General features: G+C 39.3%; 1 protein-coding gene across 1 annotated transcript; it reads right to left on the minus strand.

The window, feature by feature from the left end:
* Nucleotides 1-2,247: 2,247 nt before the first annotated feature.
* LOC117766582 (myosin heavy chain, fast skeletal muscle) lies at nt 2,248-13,041 on the minus strand. The gene is made up of 40 exons (XM_034593750.1): nt 12,992-13,041; nt 12,678-12,900; nt 12,437-12,580; nt 12,178-12,334; nt 11,625-11,652; nt 11,424-11,535; nt 11,243-11,335; nt 11,097-11,160; nt 10,874-10,972; nt 10,677-10,780; nt 10,441-10,579; nt 10,220-10,338; nt 9,981-10,130; nt 9,729-9,899; nt 9,328-9,634; nt 9,120-9,190; nt 8,945-9,032; nt 8,742-8,859; nt 8,522-8,645; nt 8,290-8,426; nt 7,907-8,162; nt 7,483-7,725; nt 7,197-7,373; nt 6,939-7,084; nt 6,688-6,778; nt 6,198-6,587; nt 5,865-5,991; nt 5,668-5,786; nt 5,280-5,476; nt 4,989-5,172; nt 4,727-4,892; nt 4,423-4,547; nt 3,977-4,285; nt 3,690-3,893; nt 3,480-3,605; nt 3,226-3,396; nt 3,031-3,135; nt 2,851-2,946; nt 2,625-2,756; nt 2,248-2,363 (listed from the first exon to the last, which is right to left on the minus strand). The coding sequence occupies exons 2-40, from the start codon at nt 12,879-12,881 to the stop codon at nt 2,346-2,348; spliced, it is 5,811 nt and encodes a 1,936-aa protein (XP_034449641.1). The 5' UTR covers nt 12,882-12,900; nt 12,992-13,041; the 3' UTR covers nt 2,248-2,345.
* Between the last annotated feature and the right edge of the window lie 2,686 nt (nt 13,042-15,727).

The raw sequence follows: 15,727 nt of genomic DNA on the forward strand, positions 1-15,727 counted from the left end.
GCAGTAGTCTCTCTCTCATTTTGGTCATGGCTTCATTTCATCCTGTAGCTTTTATGGAGGCAGTGATGTTTAAGGAAGTGATATGCACAATTCTTTGTAGCTAAAGAAAAAACATATCCTTAAAAAATACAGTATCCATTAAGATTATTACTTATATATTTATTTTATTTTATTTTATTTCATTGCAACACAATTTTGGTGTGGAATAAATATGAAATAATGACTATGAGTCTCTCTACTGTCACAAAAGAGGAATTACAGCATGAAGGGAATAGAGTGCATTCACACAAGTTGTTCATGTTATAATACAACATCAACAAAATAATTAAACTAAGCCAAATATGAATCAAGGGTCGCTAAGGAAGTAACTTCATTTAAAAAGAAAGGAGATGTTTTTGGATTTCTTCTCAAAATTAACCAAAAAACTTGCTGATCTCAATGTTGATCCACTACTTCCTGAAAATGCAGGAAGTGAGGACCAAGTTGTTTTCATAAAATAATTCAGAATATGGTTTGTTAATGATTTCAAATAATATAAAATTAGATTTTAAGGTTAAAGATTAAAGTTGAAACATTAGCATATTTTTTTCAGTTCATCAGTAGCTCTTGGAATTACTTTCAGAAAGTGTTTCAAATATCACTGATATTCGGTTGCAAGACACTTGCACATCTGAAATATCTGAAATGAAAGAACATTCACCCCTAAGTGACTTTAATATGAGACAGTTGTCAGCATTAAAAAAAATTAAAACTTTTATTATGCTCATCAAACACTTCTTCACTTGTATGTCAATAACGCCTGAAGAATACCTGAAAAATACCATTATAATTGTGTTTGTGCTCTATTTGATCTATGTTCAAGTCAAAGCGCTTCATTAATAGACATTGAATCATTCATTTTCTTTTGATACATGCATGGAATTGCCCCTAAATATCTGTGTTCTACAGTTACACAACACTTGCCCACAGCTCATATTCCTATATTAAAATGAATATCCATGTAAGTTTAGTCACACAAATATAACTCTCTAAATGGACATGGAAAGAGTTGGCAACTTGTTAGAGATCAGGCCTTAAAATAAGTTCCACACAACGCAAAAAGAGCTGGCTACATTTGATATGAGGTGACGTCTGTTAAATAAGAATGATTCCAGTGCCCTGATAAATCTTGAAGGTGGTTGTCTATTAGGGCATTTTTTTAGTCAAATTGGCAGACCAAAGAAAACATGCAAACAAACATAATCAGTTCTCTTCACTTTTCCCTTACGTTGACCCATGTGGGTTGCCTCTCATGACATATTCTGATATGAGCAGATTTTGTGAGGTTTTAAAGTACCAGAGAAAGTACCTATGATCTTTTAACACTTGTTTTAGTTATTTTCTTGCTGCTGATATTAATATAGTTAATATCTATTCATCCTGAATGTTCGTACTAATACTAATCTGGATGTTATTTTAAAAAAAGATTAGATTATTACTTGGACCAATTTTTGGACTGTGTTGTTCCTAGACAATTGGGATTAGGGTTTCGACTGGTGTTGATTTCCATTGCTGCTAATGTGCCACGGACATGTTTACCTGGTAACCATATCACAAATTGATGTGAAATATTGAAAAGTATTCCTCTCTCAAAAGCATAGGACTACAAGGTGAGGGCTCATCAAACACTTGGTGAGGGGAAAACAAACTTCTGCTCCAAGATTCCAAGTCTAGTTTCAATTTCTTCCAGAAGTCACAAAGCAAAGACCAGTAGGACTTGAAACCCTATCTGTTTGTGGCTTGTGTTAGTGGAGCATTGCATGGCTGCAGGACAAGCCTGAGCCTTTTTAAAGCCCTAATCAGAATCTGATTCCCATTCTTATCATCCCATTTTTGTTCTTTTATATGTTTGGAACTTAAAATGTCAAATCATTTGCCTACTATTATGTCTTACTCTAAGACAAATGTAACATGAAACCATAATGTAATAATCTCCCAACAGGGGAAGAAAAATGTTAACCCTGTAATAATATGTCATGTCATGTCATTGTAGCTGATGCTGGATGATGAGTTAAAGGCGGTGGACAGTGAATTGTGGAGCTGCTAGCTTTCAAAAGCAGTGCCAAGTGGGACACATTGTACTTAACTGCTTCCAAACTATACTGTACCAGAAGACATTACAGCATGGCTAACTAGACTACTGTGTTTTTAACGAGAAGTTTGTCTGGGAAACTACATGAATTAATCATCAGAAAGACAGTGACAGGATTCAGGAGCAATCATCATATTTATTGAAAAATAAAAGAGCCATTAACTGGTTCATATTTTATGAACTCTGTTGAAGGGCCTCCAGTGGATGATGACTCTTACTCTGCAGAATCAGACTAGAAGAAAGAAGGAGAAAATCAATTAACAGTGGCAAATATTCAAATTATTTTCTCTTTATGTGGAAAGGGTTAAAACAATCTGAATACTTTATAAAACAAAAATCTTTTCATTTTACTGGTTTTAAAAAATCAACACAATTGATACTGTTATCATCCAAACAATCTACGACAAAGCTACTTTTCATGTACCTTGTTAACTTAACCTGAATAAACAAAGGTGCCGCCCACATTATGCTCTGTAAAGTATGATCACATTACCTTTCCAATATCACGGCTCTTGACTCTCATCTTGTTGACCTGAGACTCAGCAATGTCAGCGCGCTCCTGAGCCTCTTCCATCTCGTTCTGAACCTTCCTGCACCTGGACATATGAGTGTTGGCCTGCTCCTCCTGCAAATGGATTGGGGTTATTCGGACTTTGTTACAAGACAAATAATAGCGATAATATTACAAAATCAACTTAAAAAACATGTGAATGACTTACAGCATCCTCAGCCTGTCTCTTGTAAGCCTTGACTTTGAGCTGCAGCTTGTCCACCAGATCCTGAAGCCTGGTCAGGTTCTTCTTGTCCTCCTCAGCCTGCACAGATGAGGGTTAATACAGTAAGTGATGAGGAACAGAGAATAAAAAGAAACTAAGATTAGTTTTTCCAGTGGGAATTACCTGGTAGGACAGCTCCTTCACTCTCCTCTCATATTTGCGGACTCCTTTAACAGCATCAGCTCCACGTCTCTGCTCGGCCTCCACTTCACTTTCCAGCTCACGCACCTGAACATGATGATAAATAACTCATCAATAAGGTGCATCCTCAAACTGGTTGATGATGAGCACTTATACTATACAGTGTAATGTTCTCACCCTGGACTCCAGTTTCTGGAGCTGCTTCTTGCCACCCTTCATGGCGAGGTTCTCAGCCTCATCCAGACGATGCTGCAGGTCCTTGACTGTGACCTCCAGGTTCTTCTTCATCCTCTCCAGATGAGCACTGGTGTCCTGCTCCTTCTTCAGCTCCTCAGCCATCATGGCAGCCTGAAATGATAAATGGTCTCCAGTACAAGTTTCATTTGGTATAAGCCTTAAATCCACGTATTGAGATTGAGATGTAAACTCACATCAGTGATAGCCTTTTTAGCTTTCTCCTCAGCATTCCTTGCTTCCTGAACAGCATCATCAACTTCACCCTGAACCTGGACAAAGTCAGACTCCAGCTTCTTCTTGGTGTTCAGCAGACTGGTGTTCTGGATGTTTGAGAAAAGTCACGTTTATTATAATATCTAATGTTTTTAATATTTTAATTTTCTGTTCAATTACTGAAAACAAACCTGAGAGTGAAGCAGGCCAACACGCTCACTAGCATCAACCAGCTCCTGCTCAGCCACTTTGCGTCCTCTCTCTGTCTGCTCCAGAGCGACTCTCAGCTCTTCAATCTCAGCCAGCATCAGACCATTTCTGCGCTCCACCATGGCAACCTGCTCCTTCATGTCCTCCTGTCCTCTGACAGCGTCGTCAAGGTGCAATAGGGCATCCTGATAATGAAAAGTGGAAAAGATGTTAACTTTCTTTCCTCTTAAGCATTTGTCTTTTTCAGTCAACAATCAACAAACCTCACCTTGAGCTGTCCCTGGACGTTCCTCAGTTGTTTCTGGGCCTCAGAAGCCTGCCTGTTGGCGTGGCTCAGCTGAACCTCCATCTCATTCAGGTCTCCCTCCATCTTCTTCTTGACTCTCAGGGCATCGTTCCTGCTCCTGACCTCAGCATCAAGAGCGCTCTGCATGGAGTCCATCACCCTCTGGCTGTTCCTCTTGATCTGCTCCATCTCCTCATCCTTCTCTGCCAGCTTCCTGTCAACCTCACCTTTGATCTGGTTGAGCTCAAGCTGAATACGGAGAATCTTGGCCTCCTCATGTTCCAGTGTGCCCTTTAAATAATTTTAAACAGTTATGTTAATAAAAGTCTTTTAAATGAATGCTGAATTACACAGGAATGGATGGAATGCATCCAATTCAAAAGAAAATACATGTTTATCCTTTCTACTTCTAATTTTAACTCTATTACCTCAGCTTCCTCCAGTGCTGTCTGAATCTCAGCCTTCTCACTCTCTGCAGATTTCTTTGCTTTGTCCAGCTCATGGATGGTCTTTCCGGTCTCACCAAGCTGTTCAGTCAGGTCTGAGATCTCCTCTACAGAGCAATTAAAACAAAAATTCATTTGATATTACCTACAGATACTGATGCTGTTTTACAAGGTAGTAGTACATGCTAATATTTAAAGTAAAGTAGGATGTATCAGTACATTATTCAATATATTCTCCTTCAATAAGACATAGGTTCCATTTTCATTTTCTTCAACAACAACATACGCTGAAGGTTCTTATTTTCTCTCTTCAATGTCTCCAACTGATCCAGAGACTCCTCATAAGAGTTCTTCATCTTGAACAGTTCAGTGCTGAGGGAGCGAGCCTCCTTCAGGGATCCTTCCAGCTCAGACTGGCCCTCTTCATACTTCTGTTTCCATTCTGCCAGGACCTATAAACATGCATGTGAGTAAAAAAAGACATGTATCCTTTAAATAAGATCTTGTTTTTTGTTGTTGTTGTTTTTAACTTCTTAACCTTAAAGCACCTTGTCAAAGTTCCTCTGCTTCTTGTCAAGGTTGGCGGCCAGAGAATTAGCTCTCTCCACATCAATCATGAGGTCCTCCACCTCACCCTGCAGCCTCTGCTTGGTCTTCTCCAAAGAGGCACACTTGGAGTTCACAGCCTCGATGGACTCCTCAGCATCCTGCAGGCGCTGGGCAAGCTTTTTCCTGTCACGAAGAAGAATATGATTGTATTTAACTATGCAAAAATATTACACTTAAATTCTTAATATTGAATAAAAATGCATTCATTAATTCAAAAAGGATTCATGTACTTGGACTCCTCCAGTTCCTCCGTGCGCTGGATAGCATCAGTCTCATATTTGCTTCTCCACTGAGCCACCTCACTGTTGGCCTTGGACATGCCTCTCTGGAGCTCAGCCTTGGCCTCCTGCTCCTCCTCAAACTGCTCTCTGAGCAGATCGCAGTCATGGCGGGATGACTGAACGGCGTGGGCCAGGGCGTTCTTGGCCTGTTGAACATGACACAAACATTTTTAACTCACTGGTAAAGTATACATATATTTTGTAAGGGTTTTTGAGGTTAATTTTATTATTTGGCTGCTTGGTGTTGCTTGTTTGTTTTTTTTCGCAAGAGGTTTGTTTCATTATTATTTTCTATAATGATATTATGTATTTTATGGAGATAATAGCTATTGTTTACCTTCACTTCCTCCTCAATGTGTCTCTTAAGCTCCTCAATCTGCTGAGTGTAAGCCTGTTTGCCTCTGGTCAGCTGGGAAACAAGAGCTTCTTTCTCCTCAAGCTGGCGAGAGAACTCACCTGAAGGACCAAACGTAAATAAGTTAGTAAAAACTGATAAACCCACCCACAGAATGTTTTTCATCAAAGGTGACTCACCATTCTCTGTCAGCAGTCTTGCCCTTTGTGCATTAATGTCATTCAGCTGACGAATATTCTCATCATTTTTGGATTTGAGCTCACTCAGCTGGTCCTCTAGAGTTCTGCACATTTTCTCCAAGTTGCCCTACAACAAAACATGAGCTACATTTGAAAAATGTTTGTTTGACTGATTTAAACATTTTCAATATGCTTTTGTTTTATAGCCACACTTACTACTAATATTAATGTATAAATAGTTCATAACATGTTCATATTATAAAATTCTAAAGTAACATATAATTTGTATAATTTTATAACGGTAAAACATATACTTAAAAACAAGCCACTAGCCTTTGCTTTTGCAACTGACTCCATGTTGCTGGAGAGGTCATCAATCTCCATCTTGTACTCGCTCTTTTCCTTCTCCAGCTTCTGCTTAACACGCTGGAGGTTGTCGATCTGCTCACCCAACTCTGCAACACTGTCCGCCTGCTTCTTGCGAAGAGCCGATGCGGTAGCTTCATGCTGCAGGGTTGACTCCTCTAGGTCGCGACGCATCTTCTGGAACTCAGCCTCACGCTTCTTGTTCATCTCAATCTGAGAGGCTGTTGCTCCACCAGCTTCCTCAAGCCTCTCGCTGATCTCCTCAAGCTCCCTGGAGAGGTCAGCCCTCTGTTTCTCAACCTTGGCCCTAGCAGCCCTCTCAGCCTCAATCTCCTCCTCCAGCTCCTCGATGCGAGCCTAGATTTGATGATGGTGACATTAAGAAGTCTTGTTAAATAATGTGTACAATGTTTTTTTTACAATCTATTGGGTCCACTATTTAATTTAAATATGTTACCTGGAGTTCCTTGATCTTCTTCTGAAGCTGAGCAGCAAGGGACTGTTCATCCTCAATCTTGCTCAGGAGCTGACTTATTTCAAAGTCCCTCCTGTAATAGGAAAGTAAAATAATATTCAGTCAGTGTTATATTTCTAATACCATCAGCACTTGCTCAACATTAAGTGTTATTTACAGGTGCAGGTCTGTTCTTTTCTGATGTTGATGGATCAGCAAACTTATTACAATTCACAAGTAATCTAAAAACCCACTTCTTGATTTTCTCATCAGACTGCTGCTTGTCATTCTCCAGATCCATGAGGGATTCCTGGGCCAGTTTCAGGTCTCCCTCAAGCTTCCTCTTGGCTCTCTCAAGGTCCATGCGGAGCTTCTTCTCTTGCTCCAGTGATCCCTCAAGCTATAAAATAAAATTTATCAATAATAGTTTGTGGCATTTATAAGACAGACCATGCATTCCTGGAGTCTTGTCAATACAAAGAAAACAGTACAAAGAGTTACTGTTTTCTTACATCATCCACTTGCTGTTCCAGCTTTGTCTTGGCCTTGGTCAGAGTGTTGACTTTGTCTTCCTCTGCCTGGAGATCATCCAGTGTTTGCTGGTGGCTCTCTTGGAGGGCTTTCTTCTCCTTGGTCAACTTGGCAATGGACTCATCTTGGGATGCCATTTCCTCTGTCAGGTTTTTCACCTTTAAAAATTATATTTATTTAATACAACTTAATAGTTATACCTACACATACTTGACCCATTGATAGAAACATGTTTATTGTTTTACATCATTGTGTTTATGCGTGAACCTTGTTTTCTGTGGCATGTTTCTCCTTCTCCACTTTAGCCAAGGTGAGCTCCAGGTCATCAATGTCCTTCTTCAGCTCAGAGCATTCATCCTCCAGCTTCCTCTTCTTGGCAGTCAGCTCAGCATTGATTTCCTCTTCATCCTCCAGTCTTTCAGTTGTCTCTTTGAGTTTAGCCTCAAACTGGATTTTGCTCTTAATGAGCCCTTCACACCTTTCCTCAGCATCTGAGAGATTATCCCCTTCCTACAGTACAATAGGATAATTTGCTTACTTTTCATTGTTAAACATTTTATTATTCAATTCTCGTTCAATTAATCTAAAACTTGAGTAAGGTACACAGAAAGTCAGAAGATGATAGTGTAATTAAACTTTCATTAAGCATGTACACAATGTGTACACTTAATAAATCGTACACTTTACGTACTGAAGCCACTTGCAGTTGCAGGTCATTCTTCTCCTGCAGCAGGGAAACCATCTTCTCTTCCAGTTCCTTCTTCTTGGCCAAGGCAGTAGCCAGGTCTGTCTTCATCTTATCATAGTTCTCCTTCATCTGACTCAGTTCCTTCTCAGTCTCAGCACTCTTCAGAAGAGGCTTGATCTTGAAGTACAGATGCATCCATGGCCAGTTTTTCACATTCATGAATGAACGAATGTTGTATTGGATTGAATAAATAGATTCCCTGGAAAAACAATTGCAGATCATATGTCATTTATGTCATGGGTTTGCAGATGATAACAATTGAAGCAACATGACTACTTGATTGGACTGTACAGTTACTGGTGCTATATTTGAAATACAAATATTACCTCCTCTCCATCATCTTAGCAAACACCTTCCTCATGACAAATCCTCTGCAGAGGGCCTGAGTCATGGTCACCAGCGTAGCCAGTTTGTCATCTCTCATTTCCTCCAGGGTACCCAGCAGACCAGCTTTGAAGAACACCTATGTTCAAATAAGTGACATCTGTCATCAGGACACACCGATAATACTTGATTTGTAATAAATAACAGTTTTTAAAATTGCCTATAGAATTGTACCTTTGTGTGCCCAAACTTGTACTGAGTGTGGTCCACATCAATGGAGCCCAACAGCTTCTCTGCAGCTTTCTTGTTGTCAATGAACTGTCCCTCAGGGATGACGCTGGCATTCAGTACTTTGTATCTAGAAAAGATGATTTTCTGTTTACTTTGGTGTATTTCAGGTTGAGGTCTGAGATTTTTCATGACAATTTTTCTAGTAAAATCAGTTGATTTTCACCTCTGCTTGAAGTCACCGTAGAGGATTCTGCTGGGGAAGCCCTTTCTGCAGATTCTGATGCCCTCCAGCACACCGTTACACCTCAGCTGGTGGATGACCAAGAAGTTCTCCATCAGACCTGGAAAAAGATATTTTTTTTCTAAAACCTTTTTTTGTGACTAAGTTACACAAAATGACAAAAGGTGGATGAAAAACCTTTTTACCTGGGGTCTTTGTCTCATTGGGAATCAGGCAACGTACAAAGTGAGGATGTGTGCTCCTCAAGTTGGTCATCAGCTTGCCCAAGTTCTCCTGTGGATCAACAGTATGAAAATTTAAGTCAAATATCATTTCTATATGGCTTCTATATGTAATCCAAAAATATGAAACAATACATACTCTGAAAAGACAAGACACAGTCTGGAAGGAACCACCCTTCTTCTTAGCACCCTTCTTGCCAGCAGCAGCCTCTATATTTTTTCAAAGGAAGTTTGAACAATGCCACTATTCAATGAATTTGATTTATCAGTCCCAGGTTTATGTCCACATTAAACCTGCATGCTAGTAACATAAATTAATTATCAGTTTGGACTGATTAGCTTCTTACCGTCAGCTGCAAAATGGGATGCATACAGAAGAGCAAGCAGTTTGTTTGAAGATTTCTGGTACAGCTGAACAACTGAGTCGTTCAGTGGGTCCTTGTTCTTCTCCAGCCAGCCAGTGATGTTGTAGTCCACTGTACCGGCATAGTGAACCAGGGAGAAGTGAGCTTCAGCCTTGCCCTTTGCAGGCTTTGGCTTCTCAAAGGCCTTGGTCTTGCCAAGGTGCTGATCGTGTAGCTTGTTCTTGAAAGTTGTGTCAGAGGCCTTAGGGAACATGCACTCCTCTTCAAGGATGGAGAAGATGCCCATTGGCTGAGAATAATTACATTTCATGTTAAAAGTTTATTTGCGGAGGCAATGATTTGCACATGAAGGAAAAAAATAGTCTTCCCAAGTAGCTACTTACCTTCTCAATAAGCTCAATGCAGGCAGCCAAGTCCATACCAAAGTCAATGAACTCCCATTCAATGCCTTCTTTCTTGTACTCCTCTTGCTCCAGAACAAACATGTGGTGGTTGAAAAACTGTTGCAGTTTCTCATTGGTGAAGTTGATGCAAAGCTGCTCCAAGCTGTTGTACTGTAATAGCCGAAATGTATGAGTACATAGCATTTTTGTGTACATCTGTTATACTGCTCAGATAGTTTTCAGACCACTCACATCAAAGATCTCAAACCCAGCGATATCCAGCACACCAATGTAGTATTGTCTTGCTTGCTTTGTGTCGAGCATCTCATTGATACGGATGACCATCCACAAGAACATTTTCTCATAGATAGACTTGCACAGAGCTGAGACGGAATTGTTGACCTAGAAACAAGGGCAATATTAAAAAACATGCTTGGTTTTTAAATCACTCATGGATTTGTAGATGCTTCAAGTTTCCTCTGTTTTTGTACCTGTGAAACGGTTTGACCTTTGGTCACCATCTCATTTCCGACCTTGACTCTTGGATAGCACAGACATTTCAGCATGTCAGCTGAGTTCAAGCCCAAAAGGTAGGCGATTTTATCAGCCACTGATGGAAAGAAAAATCTTAAGTTCACTGATCTATGTCATGTTTAGAGTCACGTGTTATACATGTGACAGACATGCTTCAAGACATTATTATCACATTTACCCTCATTGCCATCAGGTTCAGCCTGCTCCTCACGCTGCTTCTGCTTGAATTTCATGTTGCCATGATGCACCACAGCACCAGTCAGCTTGTATATGCCGATTTTCTCCTCACCGGTGAAGCCCAAGATGTCAATAGCAGTCTGCATTGCACAGAAAAGAAAGTAGTCAACATTTGTGACATTTGTGTCTTGGATTCTCAATTTTGAAATCTCAAAACAAGTAGGAGTTGTGCGTTACATCTGTTGCAATGAACTCCTCGACATCATCGATGCTTTTGACAGTGATTTCACCCTGACTGACCATGTGGTAGTCATAGGGGTTGGTGGTGATCAGAAGAGCCTCTACAAAAGAATAGAAGAAATAAATGAATCAGTCCTCCTGTAACAGCGTCTTAATTCCAACTACAACTTCCTATTTTCCATGTTTCATCATACCCAGCAGCTCAGGCTTGTGGCCTGTCATCAGCTGATAGAAGATATGGTAGCTCCTCTCAGCAGACAACTGGAAGGTGACACGGGACTTCTCCAGCAGATCTACGTTCAACAAATCAAAGTCAGACAAAAAACATTGCATGTATATCATCACACAACGAATGGCTCCATAACGAAGTGTAAATTGAAACAAAGGTGACTGAACAAAATGGAGACAATGACTTACATGTTTCAATATCAGCTGAGGCCAGCTTGCCAGATGTTCCGAAGTGGATTCTGATGAATTTACCCTAAACAAATTAGATTTAGGTTGGCATGATACCTGGAATGCAGTTCAAAAAGCTAATATTTGTTCGATTCGTTTTTACTCACAAAACGAGAGGAGTTGTCATTCCTGATAGTCTTGGCATTACCGTAAGCCTCCAGCAGAGGGTTGGCTGCAATGATTTGATCTTCCAGCGAACCCTACATAAAGAGATTAAAATTTACAGCATTTTGTTTTTAGTATAAATGTAAATGTAAACATAAGTTTGAGGGAAAACCACCATTTTACCTTGATCTTGCCAGCTGATTGCTCAGCCTTCTTACTTGTGGCTATTGCAATAATTGCAAAGTACTGAATGACACGCTTGGTGTTGACAGTCTTTCCTGCACCGGATTCTCCACTGAGGGAAGAAAGGAATATGTTGAGGTTATTTTTGTGTTTTTGAATTTTTTTGAATTTCCTTTTTTCAGGTATGGTAGTATTACTCACGTGATAAGGACAGACTGGTTCTCACGATCTGAAATGAACAATCAGATAAAAACCTTTTTTTTTTACAGTCACAAAATTCATAAAAAACATCAAAAAGTCTGTGAAGTTTGTAATTTATTACATTTAAAAGGTGCATTGCAACTGAAACCAGTTCTGCCAACATTGGTGCATACATGAGGGATGTGCAAGGTTAAATAGTTACTTGATTGTGTGCTCTATGTACTGGTTTTAAATGAGAGAAGAGAGTTTAGGTTATTTGGAAGTTTTAACAGCAGAGCTTTACAGATGAACAACATGGGATGACTATCTCTTTTTGTCTTAGTGATACAGAGAACAATGATGTGTGCAGAATTAGTTGTTGAAGCGTCATGCTTGTGATACACCAGGTTTAACTGTTGGACAGGGCCTGAACTTGGGTGGCACCTGCAGCATATAAAATTGTATAATTACATGAAACACCATGTATCAGTCTTATTTCATATCATTTCTGCTTTGACTAATTGTGTTTGTCATGTGAAGTTAAATTCATGTGTCATGTGTCAATCTATCTCACCTGTGAGCATGAACTGATAGGCATTGTCAGAGATGGAGAAGATGTGGGGTGGTGCCTCAATCCTCTTCTTGCCTTTGTATCCTTCCACAACTATAGCATCGTACACGGGAAGCCACTTGTAGGGGTTCACCACGACACAGAACAGGCCAGAGTAGGTCTGTGAAAGAGTTTTAGCAGTGGTAAAACAAACAACCTGTGGAATTTTTTTCTTGTGAATCTATATACTCACTCCAATCTAGGTCTTAGGTTGCATACTCACGTAGATCATCCATGATGCATAACGCTCTTTGAGGTTATACAACACGCAAGGCTCGTTGAGGTGGGTCATCATGGCCATGTCCTCAAGCTTGTCAAACTTCGGAGGATTCCTGGGATGGATGTCGACCTCTTTGACAGTAAGAGTCTGAACAGAAATCAATTGACATCAAATGAAATTGAGAGACAAAACTATATTTTTAAGATTATAATTTAGAATAGTATTTCATATTTGATTCACCTACCTTTCCACAATCTGTGTCAACTGTGGCTTTGCCCCCCTCTTTCTTCACAAGTTTACCCTTGAGGTACATCTCAGTGGCATCCACCACAAAGTAGGCTGTTTTGGCGTCAAACGGAGCAGTTTGAGCCTCAATCCTCTCCCTCTCTGGCTTCCGGAGGTAGATGGCTGCCGGGCCATAGCACTGCATTTCTCCGTCTGTGCTCATGATGGCACTTTAGATGGGACTGAAAAGATGAGAGAATAGTGTTGAATGAATTTGATAGTGTTAGTATTATTTTTCATTATGGAGGTTATATTATTGCAAACATGTCTTACTTCAGTTTATCCCTCTTGTGTGGCACAGACCTGTTGTTGTCCAAGGATGCCTTCGAAGAGAGATTGAGATGATAATCGAAGAAGACTTTTTGGCACTTTTGTTACATTTGTTGAAACTTGGATATTAGTTGTTTTTTTTGTCCTTTGTGACAATCATGTTTTTTCTAAATACTTTTATATGAACAATTAAAATGTTCGGATGTTTCTATCCCCTGTGATGGTCCTGTTGTGTGCACTCTTGTGGTCACCATCTGGTGGTGTTTTTTGCTTTTCTCTACTGCTTGCTGGCTAACAGTTGATAATGATTGGACTTGGTCGCTGCCTTTACTAGAAAGACGGCTCTCTGCTCTCATTTGTCTGAGAAAGACCTTTCAGATAAAAAATGTGCATTATTAAAATGACTAAAATAAAAATAAATCCTGTACTCTGGCTTTTTGTTTTGCACCTGTATATGCATATGTTGTCAAGGTGAGCACACATTGAGTTCCTCTGACAATCATTCTCTGACAACACAAAGTTAAATATTTTACACTGCCTGGTGCCCACGACAGGAAACAGCATTAACACTATTTAAGTTTTACTCACTAAAAAACCTTTCCAAATTAGCCATTAAAGTAGCTGCAAAATGTATTTGAACATCTTTGTAAACAATATGTTTGAATCATGGTATTATCAATGTACTTGATTACATGACATTAAAAATATGATGAGTGACATTAATCTAATAATAATGTCAGTAAAAGCTAATTATGTGAGCACAAAGAAACAAAGCACTTACCTGTGTGGGATGCCTGTCAGTTCTCAGAGGAGTCGGAGGCTACTGCTTTTATAGAGGTGGGGACTGCCTAGTCAGCAGCAGCCTCCCACTAGATTTGGTCAAGCATCCCTGACATCTTAAGACCCATCTTGCTTTTTCTGTGTCTTAAGATATAACATTGCACAAGTCCTAAAATAGCGATTGAACAAAACAATTTTTTTAACAAGATTAAAAATCAAAAGGAAGAAAGTAAGCTTATAGAATAGCTTCAGACGGCATTATTGTATAGTAGGATAAATACGTGTCTAAACTAACATATAAATATCTAAATTATCTGTTAAGAAAGTTGTGTGACTTTCTTTTTTGAACCCATAGGGTCTTTGCTCTGAGATACTCTTAAACGTCATAAGTATTGAGTTTCAGCTTGTCAGCTTGTCCACATTTCAGATATTTGAAATACAGTAAAACAGAATATTTTCATGATTATAACCAATATTATTAAAATAACCTTTAGCATTGTAAGTTAGTATCCATCATTTACCACTGATTCATTTGAAGAGAATAACATGTGATATTGGTTATAGCATGTAACATGTTTTATAGAGAAACATTGGATTTAACTTTCTTTCTTCCCATAACATATGAGTGATGGCAAAGTCCAAAATTGATGCTGTGCAATTCATACCCATGTTTTTGAACCACTAATTTGATCCGATAAATAATTTACTTTTATAAATTTAGATTCTGACTTTCTTGAGAGGGATTTCATTAATTTCTAATGAGATCTCTCCCTTTACCCCTGCAGTTTAACGTGTCTGTAGCCAGTAATGGAACTTAAATTTGGAGAAGCCCCCAAGTGCCACTGGTATACAGTTGCAGCACATTGGCACATCTCCTGTTCCTCTAATAAAACTGAATGTAAGGCCCTTTCTATAAAGTTCAAGTGGTATTACACCTCGCCTTAAAAGGTATAGAAATGTGTTTGCCAACCAGGCTGAGATAAGACCTATATTAAGTCCCACTCGGATGTCAAAGGTCTTTATCCTCGGGCTGCACTAGATTCTGAGGATGTTGTTGCTGTTATGGAAACCTAGTGTCCTTGAAAAACTATGCGGCTCTCATTTTCAGACATTGCTGGAATTGGCTCCAAAATAAATCCACATACATAATCCTACACAAACAGCTGACAGCCTTCCAAGTGCCTTTCAGAAGCATTAACATTGCATTAAACAATAATAGTTTTACAATTATTTTTATGACTGTAACTGAAAAAATTACTCAACAGTTGTATTCCCAATTATCTGTGTCTAGAAGCCACAAGTGTAGTAAACCAACATGTCAAGATGGTGGATGCTTAAAATGTAGACAAACATTTCACCCTTGCAGATAAACATGAGAATAATATATTGTGATATAATTTATTTGAAGAAAAATGTACCTCTGATAATGAATACATGCTATGCTCTGTTTTATGTTAATGCAGACAATGTTATTGTTTCTTATATTGTATTTTGTTGTCATGGCTCAAATGACAACCTCTGTCATTTGAGCCATAATTACTCGGCTTAGTTTTGCATTGTGCAACATTTCTCTTGTGCTGTATAAAAGCATTCATCAGTAGAGCTTAGCACAGATTAAAGACAATTATGTATCTTATTTCTGATTACTGTAAAAAACAAAATCCGGACACACAAGGTTATATCCTTCAGAGCCTCTGGGCCCTGACAGAGAAAGCCTGGTCACCTTGGGCAGCCAGCCTTGGCCTAGGTACAGTTAACAAGGACAGGATGGGCGATCTCAGGTTACGACTGGGATTGTATGGAGTTAACAGTTGCGAAATGTAAGTGGGGGCCAGCCCATGTTGGGCTTTGAAAGTTATTAAAAGAATCTTAAAATCAATCCTGAATTTAATGCAAGGATTGGCGTGATATGAGACTTACGGCTTGTTTTAGTTTAAATAGGAGCAGCGTCATAAGGTT

The sequence above is a fragment of the Hippoglossus hippoglossus genome, chromosome 8 (genome assembly GCF_009819705.1).
Source record: "Hippoglossus hippoglossus isolate fHipHip1 chromosome 8, fHipHip1.pri, whole genome shotgun sequence".
Lineage (NCBI taxonomy): Eukaryota > Metazoa > Chordata > Actinopteri > Pleuronectiformes > Pleuronectidae > Hippoglossus > Hippoglossus hippoglossus.

What these genes read in the sequence shown, in the direction of transcription:
- LOC117766582 (XM_034593750.1), bottom strand. Translation starts at nt 12,881, where the DNA reads ATGAGCACAGACGGAGAAATGCAGTGCTATGGCCCGGCAGCCATCTAC. An exon ending in ACAAGTTTGGGCACACAAAG is followed by an intron (nt 8,427 to 8,521) that starts GTACAATTCTAT and finishes ATTTGAACATAG; the next exon opens with GTGTTCTTCAAAGCTGGTCT. An exon ending in GAGGAACTGGAGGAGTCCAA is followed by an intron (nt 5,173 to 5,279) that starts GTACATGAATCC and finishes TCTTCGTGACAG; the next exon opens with GAAAAAGCTTGCCCAGCGCC.